The sequence below is a fragment of the Hydra vulgaris genome, chromosome 13 (genome assembly GCF_038396675.1).
Source record: "Hydra vulgaris chromosome 13, alternate assembly HydraT2T_AEP".
NCBI classification, from domain to species: Eukaryota; Metazoa; Cnidaria; class Hydrozoa; order Anthoathecata; family Hydridae; genus Hydra; species Hydra vulgaris.
Window position 1 is genome coordinate 37,940,001 of NC_088932.1, and position 27,741 is coordinate 37,967,741.

The 27,741-nt window shown below is 28.8% G+C and overlaps 2 protein-coding genes across 2 annotated transcripts in view; one reads left to right on the forward strand and one right to left on the reverse strand.

Moving 5' to 3' along the window:
• Positions 1-1,247, forward strand: part of LOC136089864 (uncharacterized) — a 1,353-nt gene extending 106 nt beyond the window's left edge. The window contains exon 1 of the mRNA XM_065815956.1: positions 1-1,247. This exon is cut by the window's left edge and continues 106 nt beyond it. Within this exon, the coding sequence (XP_065672028.1) occupies positions 1-1,247 (1,247 nt within the window).
• Positions 1,248-4,159: 2,912 nt separating this feature from the next.
• On the reverse strand, positions 4,160-5,453 carry LOC100207226 (gamma-interferon-inducible lysosomal thiol reductase). Its single transcript, XM_065816706.1, has one exon. It carries the CDS (start codon positions 5,390-5,392, stop codon positions 4,568-4,570), a length of 825 nt encoding a protein of 274 aa, XP_065672778.1. The 5' UTR covers positions 5,393-5,453; the 3' UTR covers positions 4,160-4,567.
• Between the last annotated feature and the right edge of the window lie 22,288 nt (positions 5,454-27,741).

Consider the following 27,741-nt stretch of genomic DNA (forward strand, 5'->3'; position numbering starts at 1 on the left):
ATGAATTTGCAAAGACTCTTTCTAAACGCATTCCTAAATCCTGGAAAAGTTTACAAATTGCTGGGAAACAGTGGCTTCGTGGATTTATGTTACGTAGGAATGAGTTATCTTTACGAAATCCAGAAGCTAGTAGTATGGCACGAGCATCTGCTTTTAATCGTTATACAGTCGGAGAATTTTTCACCAATCTAAAAGATGTTCGTCTGCGACACAAATTTCAGCCACAAAACATATATAATGTTGATGAGACAGGTCTTACAACCGTTCAAAAACCAGTTAAAGTAATTGCTGAAAAAGGAGAAATACAAGTTGGAAGGATAACTTCAGCAGAAAGAGGGACATTGGTAACAGTTTGTTGTGCAGTTAATGCAATAGGAAACTCAATCCCTCCATTTTTTATTTTTCCAAGAGTTCATTTCAAAGGAAGTATGTTAAATGGTGGTCCACCTGGATGTGTTGGGGTTGCAAACCCATCTGGCTGGATGAATTGTGCAATGTTTTTCGAGTGTATGAAACATTTTATTCAAAATGTGAAATATTCACCAGCTAATCCAGTGCTTTTACTTCTTGACAACTATGAGAGCCATGTTTCAATTGTGTGTTTAGATTTAGCTAAAAAAAATGGCATAACTATGCTGTCCTTTCCATCACATTGTAGTCACAAGCTGCAGCCATTAGATCGGTCAGTTTATAGGCCTTTGAAAAGTTATTACAATACAGCCTGTGATGATTGGGTTGTATCTAATCCAAGACCGATAACCATATATGATATAGCTGCAGTTGTAAGGAAAGCTTATGCACAAGCTTTTACTTTGTCTAACATTTCTGCAGGATTTGCCGTGGCAGGAATTGAACCCTTTAATCCTAACGTATTTTCTGATAATGAGTTTTTGGCTTCATATGTAACAGATCGTCCAGAACCTATTACTGCTAACCCATTTCCAGGTATTATTGATCCAGTTTCTGCTATTGTTCATGCCCCAGCTTTTAATCAATCATTGATGTCAAGTCTGTCATCAGGGCCAGCTTGTAGTGTATTGACAATTCAGCCTATATCTGACCCTGTAAGTCAACTATCCAGTGTTTCTATTAATATCTCTCATCAAGCAAGTCTAGAAAAAATTAGGCCATTTCCGAAAGCTGGATCAAGGAAGTTTATTAAAAGACGTAAGCGTCAGCGTACCCGAATTCTCACAGACACCCCTGTTCGAAATGAACTAAACAGGCTTCAGGAAATGAAAAAATAGTCTCAGTCAAAAAAGAAAAAATATGAAACGCAAAATAAGATCTTCATGACAAGGAAAAGAAAACTTGATCTTGAATGTAATGAAAAAAAAAACGTCGAGTCTCAGTGAAAAATAACATTTTTTTCATTGATTTTTTCTTTTAAGAAAGATAAATTTGTAGTAAAATTAATAATAACTTTATTGGTATTTATTATAGATATACTTTTGACGACTTAAAAATAATTCTTACACATTTATGGTATAAGTTTGATCTCAGAACGTGTATACACACATAGGATCAAGGGTTCATATAGGTAGGATCATGGGAGCATACTGGTATGCACCCATGATCCCAATTGAGGGTTCTTAGTTTTTATAATTTTAAATCTACTTAAAATATTCTGGTAAAAAAAGATTATTGAATTATAAGAAGGTATAAAATTTGCTATTATGTACTGTTACTTTGGAGATCGAAATGAAAACATATATTCAGTAAATTGGTCTGATAGATTTTTAGGATCATGGCTGCATACTCTCCCCTACAGCTGCATTTGTAACAACAATTGTCTACATGACTTCTTTTTCTTTGGATTTTACAGTTTTTTCAGTTAAGGAAACGGATTTATTATTTAAAACCATGTTTTGCTTCACGCATGCACTAATAGAATATCGCATACACAATTAGAACATCACAAACACAATTAGCTCATCTCAGACACAATTAGAACATTACAAGCATAAATAGATCATCAAAAATACTATTAGAACATTGCAGCTATCAATCATCACAATCGCAAGTCCAAAAAATAAAGGTAACAATATTTAGCTTTAAAATACTTTTCGACCACATTTGGTTTCAGCAAAAGGATCAATCAAACTCAGTCTAATTTTTAAAGCTATATGGTTCTTTTTGCGAAAACTAATACTTAAACGTGGTTTTCACAACTTTATCAGCAGGAACCTTGATAAAATTCTAATAAATATTGGCTAATAAATATAAAGTATTTTCATGGTTGGGTAATTGAGGCGAGTAATAGTTTTGAGTAATCATTTTTCACCTTTAAATTTGAAAGAAAGTCAGTTATGAAAATTACCAACTATTACACTTTTTCTTTTCTATTTATAAATTAAAAATTAGACTCACAGTTCTTTAACTGCACATTGTTGCAGCGACAATCTCTTTATATTATTTTTTAATCTTCATTTTATTATTTTTTAAATGACATTTTAGCTGATGTACCACTAGGTTTTCTTTTTCCTAAGAACTATACTTTTATTTTAATTTTAAAATATGACTTTTCCCGTCGAAATAGCCGTTATTGTGGTTTCGCGGCAAATGCCCGTAGGCAAAAACGCCCAGTTATTATATAAATTTACTAATTAAAATTACAAATCTTTAACTGCAACAAAATTGAGAACAAAAAGAACCGAGCTGCGATACCTAATGTTATTACCGGTGCCAAAGCAATACCGTTACAAGTATTGCATGATCTCGATACGCTACTCGGTTATTGTCTAGTATCAATACCAAACGCTAATCGAGATTCGATACTGATTTTCTAAAGGACCTATTTTCTTTTTAAAGAAATTTTTAAATATGTCCCTCCACTTTGAAACCCACGTGGTTGGCCTCGTCAAGAATATAAGTTATTACCTAAATATTTTGTATCGCACATTATATCCTTTAATAGTCATTTCTGTAAGGGATCGTCCATTATGTATGGGGTCAATTATAAAAGTAAGGAGACACTAAATTGAAGAAAAATATCTTAAAATGTTGAATAAGTAGGCTAAAAGCGTAGGTACTTTTAGTGAGGTGAAGGGTACTAAAAAAAATGCTTATCAAAATGCGGAGGAAGAGGGGGGGGGGGGGGAGGAGGGATTAAAAGCGTACTTACTTTATTGACGACCCCTTAGTATGACTGACTTATGCAACTTAGGATCGTTTTCTTATGTACTCATTTATTTTTTATTTAATTACGGATAAATTTTTACGGAAAAATTATTTAAAAATATTTTAAACCAAAAAAACATTTTTTAATAATTTTTTGGTTTTAAATTTATTTTTGAAGAATTCATTTCTTTTTAACTTTACATAAATATTTCAAAAAAAAAAATTAAACCTTAATTAAACCCTTATTTAAACATTTAACCTTATTAAACCCTTCAAATTACACATACCAATAAAATTTTACTTTTTTTTTGCATACAATGTTTTCTTTATAGAATTGCTCATTCTGATTTCAAATATGCAATTCTTTTTTTTCTATCACGCCAAGTTTTTGAAGAGGTTTTTTTTGACAATATAAGGGATTTTACCCCAAATATTTGCGATTTGAACTCTAATATCTTTAAAACTTGACATGATAGAAGAAAAAGATATTTGAATTCAAAATGAGGAATACTATGAGAAAAACATAGTGTAAGCAACAACAACAAAAGAAAGAAATTTGTTAGCCTGTTACATTTCAAAAAAATCAATAAAAATTATGCAAGTTAATCTGCAAAATATTTTGACAAAAATGCCTATACTTATAATTTTAAAGACACGTTAAAAGGCAGAAAAGTCAAGGCCATGGTTAAAAAATTTAGCCACAAATTAGTTATCAAAAGCGTATAAAAAAGTTAATCCAAATTTTATTTCGATAAGGTTTCCTAATAAAAATTAATTTAAAAAAGATATATATATATAATAAATATTATATATATATATATATATATATATATATATATATATATATATATATATATATATATATATATATATATATATATATATATATTATGCATATATATTATATACATATTATATATATATATATATATATATATATATATATATATATATATATATATATATATATATATATATATATATACATACATACAACTTTCTATATGTAAGCAGCCACTTATAAAAAACAGCCAGTAAATAACAATAAAAATAACAGCTTAGGCTAATCTACTATAGATTACAACTTTTTTGAAGAGAACAAGAACAAAATCAATAACAAGTTCAATAAAAATATTATATTAAGTGGAAAAATTATTTAACACAAAGTTTATAACGCAAAGTTCAATAAAAATATTATATTAAGTGGAAAAATTATTTAACAATTAACACAAAATGTTTAAGCACAAAATCAAATTATAAGTTTATATATATATATATATATATATATATATATATATATATATATATATATATAAAATTAGAATATATATATATATATATATATATATATATATATATATATATATATATATATTCTAATTTTGAAGAATATATATTATAATATATATTCTTCAAAATTAGATAGTGAATGAGTATTTGATTTGGTCTAATTTTTATAACAACGTTTTTGTGAAGTTGATTGACAAACATCAGGTTTCACACCAGTGTAGGTTTGGCAAACAAACTGCAACAAATCTGACTGTGCACTACTTTGAATTTCTTCGGTGTGTTGCCCATTTGCAACAATCCATGGAACATATTGATGTGGCGGATTCAAAGCATTTGTTTTTAGAGCTAATTCATGCATGAGATGATTTCCTTGTGTTCCATTATAGCAAGTCGATATAGAAGCCCACTCAATTTTAAGCTTTGAAGCACATGCCATAGCGTTGCTTAAACTTGGATCTTGTTCTAAGCAGTAAATAAAGGGCATAAACTGAGAAGGATGACTTAGCATGTGAAGAACACAAGCTTCTATAAGATTGTTTTGACATTCTGCTTCACCGTGTTGACATTGAAATACCCATTTATCTCCTTCTTGACTTTCAACTGCATTACCATAAGGATAAAGTCCAATATCAATTATACCTGTAGAAAACAACTTTTGAAAAACTGGAAAAAGTTGACTTAAGATAAATGCTCTGCAGCCTGGGCATAAACTTTCGTAGTAAAGTTCAATTTTTACTGGAGGTGCAGCATTTTCAACGAAAACTATCTCTTCGGTTGGATTTTCCAATTTTCCTTTAGGACTAAAAGTTATTTTTTTTGCTCGAAAATTTGGATTTTTATTTTGACAAAATGCTAAAACTCCACACTCTAAAGCAGTTTCATAACTTTTGCACCAATATTTTTCTCCACTGTCGCATCTATTTTCGTGAGGAAATGCAATATTTAAAACTACTAGGGAGCAAAACACCAGTAAACTTATCATTTTGGTTAGCGTGTTTGACAAAATCAAACCTATTAAACAAAATCAAACTTGAAACCTTGCTTATCCGATTTTTAAAATCACGTGAAAACCTTATGAAAACATTGTGATTGTCAAAGGATTTTTCGGAAGTGCTTTTGTTTTATTAAGGGGCGCAACAAGGGCGGGAAAGAGATAGAAAATAGGTTGGGGTATTTAGCTATTTTAAGTTACAACAATCATTCATATGAAGATTTTTTTTAGTGTAGACTATAATATTTTTACGTTTGGTTCAGTCTACACTAAAATATGCAGTTAAAAAACTAAGTTTCATGGCTTAATTGGTCAAAAAGTGAATGTTGATAGAAATTTTGAAATAATTTGTAACATAAATTTTTTTGCCTCGTTTACCCAAATCTAAAAGCAAATAAAAAAGAAAAATACGCAGAATGCATTATCTCAAGATAGGGTCATTTATTTGCTCCAAAACTTTACAATAACATAGGTCCCATATTAATGTAGGAGTTGTAACAGAATCATCTACTTTATGCATATAGTTTAGAAAACATTACCATATTGAACCAGTTGCGGGTGTGAGGTGGGGGATATATACATATCAGGCATTATTTCACGAACTATTTTGTATTAGAGCCTAATTCTAATACAACTCCTGCATATGAATATAATGAATATATCCTGAAAATTGTAATTAGATCTTGAGATATTTAATTCTGTGTAATCGTGCATATTGAAAATTTTCAAATGGTAAAAAACAATAACGTTTTAAAAGCAATAAACTTTCCAAGTCAACTACCAACCACCAATAGAATAAGCTGGTTGTTTTTCTGATACATCTTCAATGTCTAAGTAACCTTTCTTTATATTTTTAAGGATTTTTCTTTGTTGTATTCCTTTTTTCGATGATTTTCTTCTCATATTTCTGATTCGTTCATTATTTTTTTTTAATAAATCCTTTATTCATAAATTGACCAAACGGGAATTTTTAAACGTTCAAAAACTTTGCAAATGTCAGAAGCACCTTCATTAAACTGTAGTATAGCAAATGAAACTCTAATCTCCAAAAACTTTTTTCCAACAAAAATATTTTTGGGGCATTTTTTTCATATTATAGAACTTAAAGCTTCATTGTTGTTTTGGGTTTTGTCCGTGTAAACATTTGGAAAGTAACTCATTACTTGAAAGATCATGAAAAATTGGGAGAAGAACAGCTTTAATGGACAATGGTATATTCAATGTGGGTTTGTATTTGTTTTGATTGAGGGCAGAATTGATGGCGTTCGATGGGATTACTTATATTACTATTATGAAATAACACAACCCAAACAGATTTCTTTATTTTGTATAATAGTTTATTCTGCCTAATTGCCATTCCATAATAATTTTGAAGTTTATTTATAACTTTATCTGTCAATCTTCCTGCCTCATTTAATTTTTTTCCATCATTAATATTTTCCCCGTCATACTTTGAAGCAAACTGCGGCATCGTGTACCTAATAGCTTCTGAACGTGGCCAACACAATCTAATTTTTCAGTTGTTTCTTCTTCGCCATATGGTTAGAAGACTTGACTTCATTAAAAGATGATGGGTCACCATCACCAATATATGAATTGTAACGCAAACCATCATTTTTATTGATGGATAAAACATTAAAATAGCACCAGCAGCCTCCATAGGACCTGAAGATTTTTTGTGATTTGCTTGGCAGATATGATTTGTTTGGCAGTTCAAGTACTCTGGTTTGTTTTTTTCCTATTCCACATGGCACATCCTTTGCAATATTTGGATAAAACTGCGCGTCTAAACACTTTCCATTTTTTCTTGAAATTAAAGTTACAACACCGTTCGTGATATTGGTCAAGGTTTTTAGGATTCCCTGATAACATTGACTAATCTCACGAAAAGCTATAACCATTGGATAATTAATGCAGCTTACAGCTTATCCTAAAGTAAGTTTAATTGTTTTCTGTTAGCTTTCAAATTCATATTTCCAGTCACAATTTGTGCAATTCAAACATAGAAGATACGAAAATTCCATTCTCTTTTGGAAATTATTTGATAGTTACTGCTTTCCTGCATTTAGGACAAAAAATAAATTTTACGAGCTCATTCTGAAGAATCGAAAAGTTTATCGGAATGTTATAATCATTGTTGTTACTAAATGAACGACTGCATTTTTTATTTTAAAGTTTTCTTTCACTTGAACAAGGTTTTTCGAATTCAATTTGTAATCCCCTCAAAATGAGGGGGTTACAAATTTTATATGATCATAATTTTTGAACGCTGAGAGATTATAATATAAAACTTAAAATTTATTGACAAATCTAAGTCTATTTAAAAATAGTACAAAAAACATTTTATCAACTTGTTGCTCTCACGTTTGGGGCAGGGAGGGGGCAAAAATTTTGGGACTTTTTTGTTCCCAGGCTCCAATCATTGCCATTTTTTGCAAAGCATCCTTATTTGACATAAGTATAAACATATAAATTTTTGGAGTTTGCTCTATGTTTGGAAGTTAGCTTTCTTAAAGAACGAAAAATGTTGGATCCGCCCATGCTTTTACATTATATTAGTAATGAACTGAAGTGTTAACAGATTTTTTCAATTAATAATTTTTCATACATAAGTTGGCGTATATCTTAAAAAATTGTGCTTCTCTCATTTATATTCATTAATATCTATTTATATAATGTATATTCAAAAACAAAAGTATTTTGTAGTTTGTTTTTTAAAGTTGATAAATATCTGATACAAGGTATCAGATATACCCTTGATCAGGCTACAATGATCTGATAAAAGGTATCCGATAATTCTAAACCTTGATGTTTGGGTTAAGATTATCTAAATAAAGCCATGATCCAAGCAAGTATTATGAATTTAAAATAGATATTACTGATGTAATAACTTTCAAAATTGGTACTGCAAGCGTTGTGGCTTTTAAAGCTGCTTAGTTGTATGGGTTTTTAAAAAAAAATTGTGCTTACAAATATCAAAAAGAATTTACAAGAAACAAATTTTTTGCTAATGATGATAGTTTCATTTCATTTCTAAAAGTCCTTTTGCATTTTGATTATATCTCAATTTCAAAAATTATCTTTGTTTATAATAGTTAATATATTTTATTAGACTTAGATTTTATTTATATCATTTCAAGATATTTTCTTATAACTTTTATGAAAAAGATAAGATATTCAAAATATAAAAATAATTTATTTCTATTAGTTTTGATAAATATTACCTGTTATAAAAATATCAATAAGATGACACTTTTCTTAATGTTATGCTTTTTACTTATTTTGAATAAATTAAGGTGTAGATGTATATTGTAATTCTAATGGTTCAAGGCTAAGTTATTATATTGATTTAAGATTAAGTTATTTTATTGGTTTAAGATTAAGTTAAGCTTAAGGTTAGCTATTTAATGCACGACATATCTAAAGCTTCAAAAAGCTATGTTGAACGGTATAGTTTATTACAGTGTGTGTAGATTTATTTGATTTATAATGTGTGTAGATTTATTTAGAATCAGAATTTACAAATTGAATGAAAATAGAAAATTTATGATAAATTAGTTGGACAATAGTAATTTTTTGTTTTTCTTTTTTTAGGTATTAGTAGGCTGTATTTGACGACTTACTTTCCTGCAATGAGGTTAAACAACCTCCAACTACGAGTCAGATTAAAATATTTTTCATAGCAGCATGTTCTGAGAAGAATTTCTTTAAATTATTTTTGGAGATTGTTTAATACTGTTTTTTTTACCAAATTTTAAATTTAAAGTATTTATTTCACAAAGAGATTTTTAGTTTTTATTAAAAATTTTTATTCAGGAGTATAATTTTATTTTGGAATGTCCATTTTTTATAATAATATTTCTGCAAAGATCAATTTGATTTTATGTCATCAATGTGAGAGTAAAATCTCAAGATATAATTAAAAAATGATAGGATGAAGTTTAAAGACCTAAGATCAATATGTTTCCTTTTTTTATAAATCATATCGGCGGGGATAGTGCAAAACCGCGTGACTAGCATTGGATAATACCGCGTATCAACAGTACAGTTTTTTTACTGGAGAAGTTTAAAACTTTATATCTTTTTTATTTCAACAGAACTTTTCAATATTGATTCGTTTATTAAAATTTTATTATTATTTTTACTAGTGTTATTATCGACTTCGACTAAATCGACTAAAAGTAAACTTGTCAAAATTAGTCGATTAAGAAAAAACGAATAGTCGATTTAATCGACTATAGACTTCAGATTAATCAACTAAAAGTTGAGTGAAAATCTTAAAATCCTTTTATCTTTTCATTCGATTTAACTTTCCAATCTTTTTTTTTGTTCGTTTAAAAACAAAAGCATGCATTATTAGAACTATAGATGTCACGGATAGTGGTTTTGCCGAATACCAAATATTCAGCTAGACGCTAGGCCGAAGTACCAAATATTCGGCTGCCAAACATTTGGTGACACTTTTCTATGTTGATGGTTCCAGCCTGGTTTTTTGAAATGTTGTATATCGTGGGTATACAGCAAAAGACGATAAGCCAAAAATTGGCAGTGTTGATTTGATACAGTATTGTAAAGTTTACAACACTCTACAAACTGGCAAAATACATGTCGAATAAAACATCTTTAGAAATGTTTAAATGTATTTTTATAACCAGAGAAATGGTTTTCTCTGGTTATAAAATTACATTTAACGTTAACTGATAAAACGAGTGTTTTATTTATGCTAAAAGCTTTTTAAAAAAATAAAAGCTATAAATATTTTTTCAAACGCTTAACATTATGGTGTATTTAAATCTCAACATATAAATGACAACATTTAAATGTCAACATTTAAATGTCAACATTTAAATGTCAACATTTAAATGTTAACATTTAAATGTCAACATTTAAATGTCAACATTTAAATGTCAACATTTAAATGTCAACATTTAAATGTCAACATTTAAATGTCAACATTTAAATGTCAACATTTAAATGTCAACATTTAAATGTCAACATTTAAATGTCAACATTTAAATGTCAACATTTAAATGTCAACATTTAAATGTCAACATTTAAATGTCAACATTTAAATGTCAACATTTAAATGTCAACATTTAAATGTCAACATTTAAATGTCAACATTTAAATGTCAACATTTAAATGTCAACATTTAAATGTCAACATTTAAATGCAATTTAATAAGATTATAAAAGTTTCAAACTGAAAGAAAACTTAAATGATTGATTTCTCTTAACAAGGATTTTTGAGTTTTTGCGAGAATACCAACAACATGTTGTGAGTATTTTTGCAAAAAACTCTACGCTGTGAACGTTTCTGTTAATTTATGACTTGGCAATGTAACAGCACACATTATTTGTTAATTGTTACATCAATTTGATTTAACTATAGTTATGTATAAACGCATCATACTCTTAAAACCACCTAAAAAGATTACTAAAATAACCAGCTCAGGTATTTGCATTTCAGTAGTTATTTCATAAGTTGATATTGGTAGATTTTCACTACGACCTGAACTTAAAACATCGTTTAACTTTATTGGGAATGTCAATTATATGATTGCGATAGAACGATGCGATAACCTCTTTTCTGTAAAAGGCTACTTGACACCGATGATGATTCAGCTCTTCTTCGTAAGAAAAAGAAATGTAAATGAAAACGATCAAACTAATCTCTACAAAAAAATGCACACATATGAAGATGTGAGAAAGAATAGTTGAAATTGCAAATGATTAGTTTTTACATCAAACTGTACGCTTAGATTGAACAGCAAACCCTTGCAAGTGTTGGTCAGCAAATACAAAACATTTTCCTAACAGAACTTGCTAAAAAAACATTTATTATTTGCCGGTGGCAGCGTACTTAGTGAATGGCTATTTTAGGAAGTATGACATCTCTAATTATAACTATTACTTATTTTTTGTTTACTCTTATAGCGTTACTCTTATAAAACCATAACATTTTAGCTTTATTTAGGCTTTTTCCGATGCTCTGTAATAAATTCGTAAAGACTTCTGGCAGCACCTTAATAACTACATAAAAGAAGGAAAACAATTATACCTAGTTAAACAATCGGTTAAGTATTTCATTATTATTATTATTTTTTTTTATTTACTCGATCTTTTGACTTTCATAAATACTTTCATACAGGGCCGCTTCAAGCTCGTGGCCCTGGGCCGAAAATAAGTTGTGAAGCTCCAAAATCAAAATGTTTTCTATACAATCACATTGTAAAAATGATTGTAAAGACTTTATTATATATATATTTCGCCTTTTGACAATAATTACAATAACTAAGTAAATAAATGAAAATTTATATGACAGGAGCAAAAAGAAAACTATAGTTGTTCTATCACTAAGCCCCGAAATATATATCATACATAGCATAGCTTTTAAAAACCGTGTAAGATACAAAATCTTTTAAATATTAATTAAATTTTCTTAAAAATTATATTTTAAAGAAAAAAAAAAAAAATTACTAAATAAAAAAAATTAAAAAAAAAATACTAATATTTTTTATATTTTATCCTCCTGTATCTTTATTTTAAAATTTCTTTTGTTAGACTGAGAATAATTAAGATAAAAAATTTTTTTATCTTAATTATTCTCTAAAGACAAAAAAGAAAAAACAATTATATATATATATATATATATATATATATATATATATATATATATATATATATTAAACAAAACTACTTTCATGAATTCTACTCCACAATATGAAGAAGCTCTTAAAAAATCAGGACATAACCCAAAGCATATCTACCAACCACAACAAATCCAAGCACAAATAAAACATCGCAAACGAAATAAAATTTGGTACAACCCTCCGTACAGTGTAAATGTCCAAACAAAAATAGGTAACCGTTTTCTGGCTCTTATAGATTTTCATTTTCCACCAGGCCACAAGCTTCATAAAATATTTAATCGAAATTCTATCAAGATTAGTTACAGCTGCATGCCTAACCTGAAATCAATAATCAACTCATACAATCATAAAATATTGCACAACAACAAGCAAATAGAAACCAAGCAATGTAACTGTGTAAATAAATCAATTTGTCCATTAAACAGTGTTTGTTCAACAATATTGTTTACCAAGCTACAATTAATAATGAAGGTAACAAAAAAGTATATTTTGGTATTAGTCACACATCATTTAAATTAAGATACGCTAATCATCTAAAATCCTTTGCTTCATTAAATACAGAAACGACACTGAACTTTCAAAGGAAGTATGGAGCTTGAAAGTATGGATCTTAACGTGGAGAATAATTAAACGTTGCAGACCCTATAACCTTACAACAAAAATATGCCACCTCTGTCTCTATGAAAAATATGTAATTTTATCACATAGTGGAACAAATTTACTAAACAAAAAGAATGAAATTGTATCTCAGTATCGACATTCAAAGAAATTCTTGCTCTCTTTATTTGACACAGGAGAGTAGTAAACTATAACGGCTTCTTGTTTTGTTTTTACTCAGATTTGTTTATCACGTCTGAATCCGCTCTACGGTATTTGATTTTAAGTTTTTTAAACGGTTTTTGTTTGTATTCACGGCTGATGATTGCCTTCGGGCATGAAACTTTAAGTCCCTTTAAGTATATGTATGTATATATATATATATATATATATATATATATATATATATATATATATATATATATATATATATATATATATATATATATATATATATATATATATATAGATAACAAAAACAAAAAGATAAAAAGTGAATGCACACACTCACATATGAATACATGGCAAACAATTGAGGGTACTTTTTACATAAGATTTCAAGAATATATAGTATAAACTTTTTTCATCCTCGGTAATAAACAAATGATAAAGTTAAATCGTGTAAGAGTTTGCAAAAGAATTTTTTTTTATATGAATATATATAAAATTAGTAAATATATTCATAATAATATAAATCAAATTATAAGAATACTCTTATTTAACTCCTTAGAAGAAATTTAGTTCATTGTCGTTTAGTAGAAGAGTTTGCCTAAGTTTTGTTTTAAATTGGTCAAGCAAAGAGAGTGTTTTAAGATTATCATTTAAAGGTGTATTCCATAATTTAGGTCTTCGATTTGTAATTGAGTATTCAGCGGCTGAATAATAAAACTTAGATATGTAGCAAAGCTTAGATATGTAACAAGTATTTAAGGCAGTCTCTAAATCAGTGGGGTCTAAAAATAAATTGTTCAGTTGTCGGAGCGGCCGCTCTCTCATATCGTTTCGCCCCATTAACATTTAAATGATATGATGTTAAAAAATACAAAGCGAAAATAAATTACTGTATTAATTTTATGACAATTTACTTCAAAACAATAAATTATTCCTATATTTCGACTAAATTGACTTTTAATCGATTTTTAAAATGTATTAGTTGATTTTAGCCGACTTTAGAAAACATATTAAATATATTAGTTTTATGTAAAAGTATATTAATTTTGACATAGTTTCCATTTATTATGACTATAAGTATAAAAACACGCGCAAACTGGCGGGAGATTGCCAGTTTGCGCGTGTTTTATACTTTCTTTACTTTTATATTTACTTAACTTTTTGCGTTTGCGTACATACCGTACATCTAGATCAAGGGCGCCACAAGTCAAAAAGTGTCAAACTGAGAAAATCAGGGTTGAAGTTTTAAGTTTTTAATATTTTTTCTTACTAGGAGTGCCATTTTTATCTGTCATTTTGTAAACATTCGTTTTAGACTTGTGGTATTTTGTCACCATGTACAACACATAACATACAATCAAATGACATTCATAACTCAATATCCATAATTTTTGACTTGTGGCACCCTTGATCTGGGTGTACAATACGTGTTGGACTCCCATACGCACTTGCACGTAAACTACTTAACTTGGGACACCCTCGTTCCCCTCGGTGCGAAGATAATGGATGGCCCTACTAAATAAAAATACCTTTGAAAAAATATTTTTCAATTTCTCAAAAATTTAAAATTTCAAATAGAATAATAAGTTTCAAAAATCACATCACTTCTACAAAGAAATGTCTGTATATATTTTGTATCTGTCTTCAAGTAAAAACATTTTCAAAACATAATTGCTTGATGTTCTTGAATCCATTGTTATATAAATATTACAAAAAAACTTGCGCTGAAATAAAAAATAGCAATATATACATATGCATACATATATACATGCATATATATACATACATGTATGTATATGGTACAAGTACAAAAATACATGCTACCTAATGTATGCATACATTAGGTAGCATGTATTTTTAATGTTATTTTTAATCTAATGAAATTTCAAATATGCACATAATGAAAAAAATTATTCTTACCATACAATGAAGTGATAAGTTAATTTTTAAACGTTAGAAGGATAAGTTTACTCTTTATATGCTTTCTAATCGAGCAATTATTTATCTTTTTGTCTTTAAATAACACCTTAACAAACTAAATATATACAAATTGAATACATTTAATTTGTTTATATAATGATATTACACTATAAATATAATATACCATGAAATTATTATAAAATAACTTAAATTATTTGTAAAAAAATTTAATAACGATTGTAATAATACTTTTATTATTATTATATTTTTTATTACTTTTTGAAAATTACACATTTATTAAAGTAGTTAAGATAAAAGTTATATTTATCAAAGTTAATAAACTCCTTATTGGTCGCCCATAAATTACGTCACGCAATTTTTGACCGTTTTTGACCTCCCCACCTCGTCACAAAATCGTAACTTCTTAAGTAGCAAGTTTTGTATGAGTTGTCACAAAACCACCAACCCCCTTCCCCCTTAAAGCGTGACGTAATTTATGGACGACCCCTTAGCGTGTGTATCACTCATAAATACATTTTTATTATAATCTTTCTCCTTTATCTGTATGATACAAATATGAGTGCTTACTGAATATTTATTTGATAATCTGAAGTCAAATCTTCATAAATTATAAGGAAACCGACGTTAATTTACCTTGTGACGTTAATTTACCTTCACATCCAGTGGGTGATTTAGGTGGTTATACAGTAAAAAAAATCTTTTTTGATTTGTAACTTTTTTTACATACCAAAATTAGTTGCAAGACTAAATAATCCTTAATTTAATTTAAAAGACTAAAATAAAGATTTTTTTACCTTTTTTTTTGCTGATTCAGCATTAAATGCAGAAAAATTAATAAAAAAGAAAACTAAATTTTCTCAGCTTTTTTGTGACATTATAAGCTAAAACTTACCGCACTGATGGAGCATAGTGTAATAAACAAAACCTTTCTAGAAAAACTTAAAATAATAAGTATTTTTAAAAAAGCAACTCTTTTAACTTTAAAGGATATTTTCAATGCAAAAACCTTTGGTTAAAAATAAATATATTCAAATGGAAATAAGTTTAAAGTTAGTTCTAGTAAGGTATTGCAGTTCTATCTATAAAGAAACAACCCTGAAAGTTTGAAGTTAACTGCACATCTGGTTAAAAATATAAGAATGATTTGTTGTTCGTAGCCAGACGAAAAAATACAATTGAGAAATCAAGCTTCAAAGTTTAAAAACAATATATTAATTAAAAATTTTATACTCTCATTTTAACTAACATTATCAGATTTACAACTTTGGTTTTTAAGTAGTTTACAGGCCCGTAGGAACAAAACTTTTATTAGGGGGGGGGGGGGGTTGTGCTGAATGTGCTAAGGGAACCGAGAAAATTTTGAAAATTTTGTATTCCTTTATTTTTTTTAATCATTTTTCTCCAAAAAAAATAGCCCTGGGCCCCAAAAAGTTTTAATCCACCACTGTACAGGGAAGTCAGTAGATCAAATAGTAGTAGGTCAAATTTTTTTGTCAAAGGAACTTACGCCGAAAATACGAATAACAAATTAGGTCTTTTCCATCTTTTTTTTTCTTTTATATCTTAATTTGTAATCGTTTTTTTCTAAAAACTTCAAAATTATTTTTTTAAAAAATTATTTGGGGGTGGGGGTGGGGCGCAAATGCACCTGCTGCTTCCATAGTTGTTACAGGCCGGATTTAGTAATTATACAAATCCAAAAATAAAAACTACTATTTAAAATTTAGTTCTTAGATAAATATATCAATAAAAAGATTGGTTGCTATGGCGTAACTAAGTAAACTTCTTAACTCATTATCAATAAAATTCATTTTTTAACTTTTTGTTGTTATTAAAACCATATCATGTCATATATGGTTAAAAAGTCAGTTAAATTTTATAAAAAGTTAGCTAATAAAATGAAAATTAATTTTTTTAATAGAAATCGCTAAATTTTTACCATATAAAATAATTTTAATTTAAACTAAATTTTATCTTAATAAAATATACATATTTATGTTTTTTTTTTATTTACACTTTTGCCGATAAAAAAAAATTTACAGTCGTAACTTATAAAAAAATAATTACATAACCGGGGCTAGAAGAAGACAAATTTAGTCTTATCATTAAGCCCCCAAAAATGCGTCATTACTAGACAAAATATAGTTTGACAATAAAATATAGTTTCAATGTATATATCTCTGATATATATTATAAAAGAAAATTTAAATATATCGCATATCGTTTAAAATTTATAGTTTTTCAAAAAATAAGATATAACAATTTCTTTGTAAAATAAAAGAAACAAAATTTATTAAAATATTAAATGACAAAAATAACATTTAAGAATTGGTTTGAAAAATAAGAAGATATGATTTTATATAAAAACATTTTATTGGTAGAGCATTTTATAGTTTAACTTATTTAATTATATTTATAATACTTTTCATTGCCAATTAAGTAAAAGCAAATTAACAGTATAAAATAAAAGTAAAAGATTAATAAATAACGCAAAAATAAAAAATAAATTTCTCAAAAAGAAGATTATCATTTAAAATGATAAAAATATATGTACAATTATTGATTAATTATGTATTAATAATCTACAGTAATTAATTAATTAACTATTAATTATTGATTTCTAATATAGAGAAGTTTTATTAGAACAAATTTAATTCATTTTCAGTTAACAAAAGTAATTGTTTAAGTTTTGTTTTGAATTGGTTTAGAGAATAATTAGTTTTCGTTTCATTAGTTAATATTATGTTCCACAACTTCCTCGGTTTACAATAAAGAATTTTGTTGCGGAATAATAAGTTTTGGATTGAATGTAGTTGTATTTTGAAAATCTAGTAGGGTATATGTGATTTATTTTTTCAAAAATTGAATAAAATAAGATTGGTAATATATTTTTATCAAGTTTGAACATGAAAATAAGAACTTGATAGAGGTTTAGTTTATATACATTTAGGATATTGAGTTCATTAAATAGTGTTTGTGTGTGTGAGAAGCGATCTACGTTTGAAATTATCCTTATAGCCTGTTTTTGTTTGCTAAGCAATTTTTTTATTTTCGTCGCGTTAGTGCTACACCAAGCAATGTTCGCATAACTTAAGTAGCAATGAATAAAAGAAAAGTAAATGTTTTTTAAACAAGCTCGATGTAATAACTGCTTTGCTTTGTACATTATACCTAAATTTTTTGATATTTTATCTTCAACTACACCTATATGTTCCCTCTAGGTTAATTTTCGTTTAGAAACACGCCTAAAAACTTTATTGATTGCTCTCTCTTTATTAATTGATTGTCAATAAAAAGGTCCGGAAGTTCTAAGGGAATATCTGATTTTTTATGTAGGCGATGGAATAAAGTGTATTTTGTTTTAGTAATATTTAAAGATAACTTGTTTGATTTAAACCATTGGGTTAGTTTGTCTAGTTCTTTGTTTAATGTTTGGAATAATATATTGATATCTTTATTGGAATAAAACAAGCTGGTATCATCTGCAAATAAAATTGTATTTAAAATGTTAGAAAATTTATTTAAATCGTTTATATAAACAAGAAATAGAAGTGGCCCTAAAATTAATCCTTGAGGAACACCACATGTAATTGTCTCATAATTAGTTTTTCCTTCATCATAAACTATATACTGCTTCCTATTAGTCAAATAACTCTCGAACCAGAACAAGTTAGTATTTTTTATACCATAACTTTTGAGTTTCAATAGAAGGATTTGATGATTGACTGTATCAAAAGCTTTACTTAAATCGATAAAAAGACCAAGGTTATACTTGCCTTCATCAAACGATTTAAATATGTAGAAAGCTAAAGTTTTCATAAAAGAAACGCGACAATACCGGCGCGGTAGTGCCAATCACAACCCAATGATAACCATGCATAGACTATGCATGAAGAGCTTGCTGGGATGAAATAGTTGATATATCTGATAGTTATGTAAATAATAATAATAAAAATAGCAATAACAACATGATGATTTTTTAAATGATAAATGATTGAATAACACTCCTTTTAAATCATCAAAAGGGAGGTGTGAACCGTGTGGTGTAACTGTTATTTATAATATAACCAATTACAATCTTTTAAAATAATTTACAGAAAGCAACAGCTTTGTTAACTCTGCTGAATCTTTACACAAATATTCAATTACTTTGTCAACTGCAATTAAATCTAAAATATCTTTTTCGGTCAAAATCAACATAAATGTCTCAAACTTGTCGTTACAGACATTTTAACAATAACGTTATTAAAATTCCCGTTCACAGCTCACTTGTAAGAAAGACCCTACACAACATTCAAAGTTCTAAAAATCATTGCTATTCTCGTTTTAAGTAGCCTTTGTTGAAGTATCCAACTCTGAGACTGAGTTCGAATCCTTTGAATCGTCGTCACTAGGACTCGCTGAAAATTGATCTCGTAACGTTTTTGAGTGCTCATTTATACCAAAACTATGCAATTCAGACCACAATCTTTCAAAACCAAGATTAGTTAGCGGAGAAACCTTTGCAAGACTGTTCTCTAGAATACCATTTTTAACAATTTCTTCAAAACGTCTGCAGTGTCTCTAATGAGGTCCCTGTTAACTGAAAAACGTTAATCTATGCTAGTTGTAATCTGATCAATTACTCAACAAAAAACTTCCTCTCTGAAACAATCAAAAAGATTCTCTGACATGTCATCAAAGGCAAGTTCTCCTGCCATATGTTTCTTTTGATGAACTCTTACTACACGCAACTTTATTTCAACTTCTGAATCAAGTTTGCTCGCATCAAGGACGGTGTTGATTTATTTAACAAATGCGATTGTCTTAAAATGAACATCTTTGAAGAATATTGTCTGGAATTCTTATTTTGCTGACTTACTATATTCCAAGCACTTAAATAATCCAGACCTCTTGTTTGGAAATATTCGGAAGCTTGTCGCACGTAGAAAATCTAGTACGCATGTAGAAGTTGAAAGAAGTTGCTAGAAGCACATTGAATCAACACCATTTATCATGCAGTGTTGTGGCTTCAACTGTTGGTTTTGCATCGAATCTTGACGACATCCTTAAACAATTAAAAGCATACAAAAGAGCATAGAAAAATTCCAATTGTGGAGCATCATAAGTTCCGAGAACTTGTTCAAGCCTCACTTGTTTTGACTACCAACATGTTTTTCCGAATTTTTGTTGTCCTTTCAGTTTTGTAGATCAAACTCTTATTCTGACGAGAACATCCGTCCAAACATTCGTTTGTTTGCAAGGTAAGTTGTTTTACTCTGCAAGAGACCAATTAAATTTTTGACAGGTTGTACGTTTTTCACATGATCTATTGCGGGCAAATTCAGGGCGTGCGCGTAAACCACATGTATACAGCATTTGGTGAAACATCGCTAATATTTTTTGGTTTTTGTTTGCCTTGTGAATATATACATTCGGTATGTTACTAACAAGATATATAGGTGGTGGAGCGAGAAAAAGACTTATATGTCTTACCGCCAAGCCCCTTGATAAATTCCGTAAATATAAAGTTTAATTTAAAAATAAGAAATTCCGTTAACAATAGAAAATAAACAAATGTAACGTTGAACTCCACGATATTCACCATGCATGTTTGCTGTTCAATCAAAGGGTTAAGGCACAATTTTTCCCATTTTTAAACCATTGCGTTTAAGCTCAGTTTTCAATAGTTGGTATAGTCTTGCACCTGTTGCATCCATAATTTTTTTACAGCAAGTTATTGGTTTTTTACGTCCTCTCCATCTACATACTGCAAGACAATCGTCTTCTGATCTATCACTGACGTAGCACCGGTTTAACCAACGGACACACAAGACACATGTCGGTAGACCACGGAGTGAGAGAAATATAATTTAAAAGAAAATTTATATCGGTCTCTATCCTTGACTTTCTCTCATGTCCCCTCATCACCCCAATTATAAGGGTGGAAAAAGAAACTTAAAAATAATTTGAGAATATAATGGTGAAAAAAAAACTTTAAAATAATTAGATATTTTATTTATTGTTCATTCTTAGAGGATTATCATTCCGCGTATCAGATGAAAAACTAGGATCGATACGCAACGAAAATTTATTGGATGTGTTGGGCTATTAGTAAAATTTGATCCTTTTCTCGCCCAACACTTGACAACTCATGGAAAATAGAAAAGGGTTGTATCTCTTACTTATCTAAAGACATATGCGAAGAACTTATACATTTAATAGTTGCCAAGGTTATGGAGTTTATAGATAAAATCATCATCCTTAAGTAACATATTATAGTAAAATTTTTTATTTACTTCAAGCATAATTTAAGAAAATCAAGTTTGAGAAATATTTCTCAATCATCGTTGATTCTACTACCGATGCATACAAAACGGAAAACCATTTGAGCGTTTCTTAGCATTCATTCCCATGCATAATCATTTTGAAGTTTCCATGCCTGAAATCGTTTTGAAAAAGTTAGATTAGTATTCGAACAAAATTCAAAATTGTCGTGGCCAGTCATAGACAATGCCAGTAACATGTCTAGAATCTAGTTTAGTTTACAAGCATTAAATTGATAAACGATTAAAAGATTTTAAGAGATCAACGTTCTCGCCATAACTTCGTTTCTAGATCAACGCATCGATTTATGATAGTCAAAGTTCCTTGCTGGGATACGTGTTAAGGTTCCAGAGACTCTCTCGCAAACTCGTTGGTCAGCTCGTAATGATGCTTGTTAAGTTATTGAAAATAATTATTCCATTTACAAGGTGATTAAGAATAATTTAGAAAATCAAATGAAAACATATTTTATTTGTGATTGTGCATACTTATTAACAAATATTTTCTATTTAGGCTCTTCTTGATCTTAACGACGGTCAGAAAGCAAAACCAAAAGCAGAGGCCTTCAGACTTTTGAAGTGGAACAATTTGAGACAGCTATTTTAATAATCTTTTGGAATCACGGAAAGGTTCAACAAAGTTAACGAGAACCTGAAGTTCGCAAAGCCTGATTTAGGTAACTGTACCTTTCCCTGGAGCATTACGTGCAGCAAAAATGAATGTCTTCATTTTGGAGTTTTTTTCAGGAACGTCTTTCAGATCTTTCTATTGTTCTAATAGAAATCCGGGTATTGTGTTCCATCAACCTAAAAGATATCATATCTGCATTTGCAAACTTAAAATTTAGACAAAAGGTGTTTTAAAACCTTTACTAATTGCAGCGTTTTTTAATAATAAACAACGCGAAATGCTTGTTTAAATACAAAAGAAAATGCATTATAAAGTCATAGCGCAACAAATACAAAGATTTTTTTATTTTAAATTGATGTTAAATTTGAATTCAAGGAGGCCAACAGAGGCCAGAAGACCTAAAGTGCCTGGAGGCCAAGAAGTACTTAACCCGGTCCTGAACCGACGTATCATGACTACCGTCCATTTGAACACTGAACTTCTGGTCACAAATTTCCTTGGCTATAAAATGTTTCATCAAGTTTGAAATAGCAGCTAGGATATTGTTAACTGTGGTTTTTAACAATATTGCTACCAAACCTCCACGTACACGTGAGCTTCCCTTTTCTTTGCAAATCAAACATTCTTTTCTCTTTTGACTTACCTAAATTATTATTTCTACATGATTATTATGTGGAACATTGAATTCTGCTATCACCAATATTAGTTCCAAAAATTTCTTATGATCAAAAGGTTTACCGTGAAAACTGTAAAGAAATCTATCCCGATTCCCTCTATATGGAAGAGTTTGCTTCCCAATCAAAATGACTACTACAAAAATTTGTTTAAATACTTCAATATTTTACAATACTTGCGCTTTCTACTTTTCTACTAGACCTTTGTTGATTAAAGTGATTTAGGTTCTTCATGATCTTTGATTCTTTGGTATATGTTGGTGAACTTTTTAAGTACATGAGTAAAACTAGAATCTTTATTCAAAAATGGACATACTTATTATTTGAAATCAATCGTTGATACACTCTTATTGGATCTTACGGTAAATGCCTAATATCTGTGGTTTGGCTGAATTATGCTATAATATACTTATGCTATTTTTTGATTACGCTGTGCATTGTCAGTTAGCCGTTTAATAATCAACTTAGTTGTATTGGTACACTGAGGTTTATGGTTGATACTACTGGAGTTAGTATCATCTACTGCTATTCCTATATATACATGAATTTATACTTTCTTCAGTAACTACTACAGCGTTAGTAGCAATAACAATTAGTCATTCAAAGTTAACTTTGAATAACTGTGGTTATTATTTGGGGTAAGTTTGAATACATTTACTGTAAAAGCAAAACCTATTCAAAAATGCACTGTTTTATTTCAAAATTAAAAAAAATCAACTGTCTATTCTCACATCAATTTATTATTACTAAAATAATATAATATTATTTCATAACAAACTCTCATTTGGTTTATTTATTTTTGTTATTTTAATGTTTTAAGAGGACTAACATAAAGAGTTTCACTTACAGAAGACAATGCAAGTGGATTATTTTTAAATTTTGCTAGACAAAAAAGAAATTTTTTAAGGTCAAAAGTTTTCTTTTTTCTTGACATCAACACGACATAATTGTTAAAGTAAATTGTTAAACCTTGGCTAACATGTTTTTATAACAACCATAAAATTTTGCTAGACAAAAAAGAAACTTTTTAAGGTCAAAAGTTTTCTTTTTTCTTAACATCAACACGACACAATTGTTAAAGTACATTAACTACTGCTTGGCTAACATGTTTTTATAACAACCTGGTGGACGATTGTGGATAATATTTACATTTAATGAGTAAATACCATATTTTTAGAACTACTAAGTTACTAAATTGCTAATTACCTTTTGATCTGATGAATATAATGTTTACAAGTTAATATTAAAAAGTTAATAACAAAGGAGATTTATTTTTTGCTATTGTCTGTGCTTTTTTTGAACAAAAAATTTTCGATTGATCAAGTATTTTCCTCGAATATCTTTTAGGAGGTCCATAAAAGTCAACATTAAACGGCTGCAATAAATGGGTAGAGTTAGCAGTTAAATAGCAAAATGTTTGGTTAATTTAAGTAACTTTTCACAAAAAAAATTACTTAGAATATAACTAATAGGAACTTTAGTTCCTGTAATTTCACAAAAAACAGTAACAAGCCAGTAAAAAAAGCAAATAGAATGAAACTGTCCTGATTTTTATTGTATTGTAGATTTGGTGGTCCACTTTCGGTTCTTGTTGTCCATAGATGGTCAGCTTTATAAACATAACCAGAGACCATTTGACAAGAAACACTCGTCATGATTGTCGTAGCATAACATATTGTACAGTTGCTAATTTTTGCATGTAAAAACTATGGATTTTCCATGTGTTTTTAGCTTAAGTTTTTTAACCTTATTATATTAGGTGGCAACTTGCACCCCGTGAATATCTAATAATTTTTTGTATGGTAAACTACTATTCTAGCTACCATAACATTTAAAAATCGGCACTCAGTATAACTTATGTACTGCATTGTATCAATTTTTTTTGTATAAACGTGGGATTGTACTGCTATGAAATACTAAACAAAAATAAATTTAAAAATGAATAACAATACTTTCAACAAATTTAATTCAACGCAATATCAAATATAATTGTTCACACATTATACGACATGTTTTTCAAATAAGATTGAGAATTTATCAATAATTTGCAAAAAAAAAGTATACACACAAAAACATACACACACACACACACACACACACACACACACACACACACACACACACACACACACACACACACACGCACGCACACATGGACATGCGGCTTTCTTATTTTCGGCTGGCGTATGGTAACCAAATTAAGAAATCATTTAAAAAATTAATCAATTTGAAGGTACCTATGCGGTTTATGAACCTACTTTGCATGCATATATTAAATTGTTAATTTCTACTTTCCAGGATCGGCGCCAGATTATTTAGCACCCTAGGTAAATCTGTCGCACTGTATCCCCCCCTCCTCCCTCTCCGTCAAATATCTAATATTAACTTTCAAAAAGAATAATAAAGATATAAAATAACCGGCAATTTTTTTTTTACATATATTTTTTTTTCTTAAGCTAGCGTTTAGTGCCATGAAAAAAAATTTGCCAACCGGCTGTCTAGTTCGCCTAGTGGTTAAAGCAGCTGATGTCGACTGTCAACAGTTAAAGTTACTTTGCGTTTTTTCTACTGATCAACATTATTTAAATCTTTATTTTTGAGCTGTTTTTATTCTTTTCACATGTTTTTCTTATTTGTGAAAAAATGGTGAGGAAGCATATCTTCCTAGTGCTACCATAAATACCGCTCCTTTTCACCTGTTAGTATTTATTAGTTGATTGGCTAATGATAAATTATAGAAAAGTTTTATCTGATTAAAAATGTAATTCGTTAACAATCAAGACTCAATGTCTATGATATACCTTTTTTCCCCTCGTATTATAGATACGCCCCTTTTATTTTCCACATCTTCATATGCGAGGATACTTTCTGTTGAGATTGGTTTGATCGTTTTTATTTTCATTTTTTTCTTACGGAGTGAGATAAATCATGACCGGTGGTATTAGACACCCATGATGGTTTATCCGTGACAAGTAGCTTTTCACTGAAAAGGATTAACCTTTCACTGACTTAATCTTTCTAAAAGGATTTAAATTTTCTTTTGTTTTGCTTGCTGCGTTTTAGATAATTAAAATTTGTTTTGGAGCATGCATTAATAAATAAGAGGCCACTGAATAAGTGCGAATATCATAAGTGCAAATTTCGCAAATGCAAACATGCATTAGTGCAAAGCAGTTGCAAAAACTGGCATAAATGCGAACTGGCACAAGTACGCCAAAAAAATTTCGCATTTATACCAAAAACATTGGCATAAATGCAAATTTGCGTAAGTGCGAGCTGATATAAGTGCAATTTGTCCTAAGTGCGAAGCATAAATTGTTTTATGTGTGAACTGGCATTTGTGCGTCAAAACAAAAAAAAACAAAAAAATGAAAACATGGCATAGGACTTATGCCAATCATAGCAACTGCTTCGCACTTATGACAGTTTGCACATATGCCAATCTTTGCAAATTCTTTCGGCGCACTTATAAAAATACGCACTAATGCTAGTTTGCACTTATACAAATGTTTGCAAATTCTTTTAGCGCATTTATGCCAATTCACATTTATGCCAGTTAGCGCTTATTTCCAGCTTATGCTAGACCGCAGTTATGAATTTGCAACTATTTAGCCTCTCGATAAAAAAAAACACCGTATTGGTGTATATAACTGACATTACCAATAAAGCTAAACCATGCTATAATTTTTGATTGTAATGAAAATATTATTTTAAATATGTTTCGAGTTCTTTGAGGAATATCTATTTATAGCAACTTCTGAAATTACTCAGAAATGCACGATATACCTATGTTGGTTACTTTTTATAACATTTTTGAATAGTTTAAAAAATACATAACTATAGTTAAAACAATTTGATGTATAATAACTAAGTATAATTAAAAAAATGTGTCACCAAATATTCGGTCATTCGGCTGAGCGCTTAGCTTATTCGGCAAAACGACTATTCGTGACCTCTCTACTAACCACTGCGCCACGGCTACTTCAACCTGTTGTAAACAAAGTTCGTAGCACCTAAAGACGGACGATTAATGCAACAAAAGGATATGAATGCCCTGGAAAATAATAAAAGAAGTTACCGGTAAACCAAAATCGTGCTCTGGTTTCTTGCCAGACATAACTAAAGTGGATAACAATTATATATATTATTGTTTGATAAATATGCATCAAGCAATAGCTTACGAATTTAATAAATTTTTAAATGAAATTGGCCTCTAAAGTAGTTCCGAATACTGAGTTACAACTTGATGAGTTTAAAAAAGCCTTTATATATATATATATATATATATATATATATATATATATATATATATATATATATATATATATATATATATATATATATATATATATATATATATATATATATATATATATGTAATAGTAGAAAATCACTTAACAAAAATTTTTTTTCATTAGTTTTGTTAAGTGATTTTCTACTAATATATAATTGCTCTGTTCTTTTAAGAACATTGAGCTCTCTATTGTGTAGAATACATTTTAAAGTTGTTTATATATATATATATATATATATATATATATATATATATATATATATATATATATATATATATGTATGTATGTATGTATGTATGTATGTATGTATGTATGTATGTATATATATATATATATATATATATACAAAAATCAGTTGGAGTTAATTAAGTTAATGAAAACATAAATATAGATTACTTTGATCAGTTGAAAATTGCTAAAGTTATTCCACTATTTAAAGATGGTGACAAATCTAACATAAGTAATTACTGCCCTACTTCATCTATATTTTCAGAAATACTTGAAAGAATCATGTACTATAGAGTATCATACAACAATCCGTATGGCTTTTAAAAAATTACTCAACTGAGCATTCAATTGTCCCGTTAGTACGCAATATTTCCAATTCATTTAAAAAATCTCAAATCACATTAAGAATTTTTATCAATCTTTGATACTATCGATCATGTTGTTTTGCTTTATAAACTGAATAAATGAAAGAGTAATTAAACAATTTCAAAGTTACTTATCTAACAGAAAACAATTTATTTCTTATAATGAACTGTGCGGCAATGGCGCAGTAGTTAGAGCGCTTGAATTATAAACAAAAGATCCAGGGTTCGAAGCGATCTCTTTCACGGTACTCTGTGACAAGACCGTAATGTCTTTTTGGGTAGGGTGGTTCAAAAATTGGTCAATGTAAAATTTCAACAAGAGTGGAAGCTTATAAGGTGCCCAGATATTGGCTTTTATATATTAATTTTTTTTTTTCCTGTTAATGTTCAAGGGTGGCCCACGGGGCCTAAACTTTTCAATTTTGATGATTTTTATCGATTTTTCGAAAATTTCAACGCCTTAACACAATGAAAAAAAAAA

Coding starts and splice junctions, on each gene's coding strand:
- LOC100207226 (XM_065816706.1), bottom strand. CDS start 5,392: ATGATAAGTTTACTGGTGTTTTGCTCCCTAGTAGTTTTAAATATTGCA.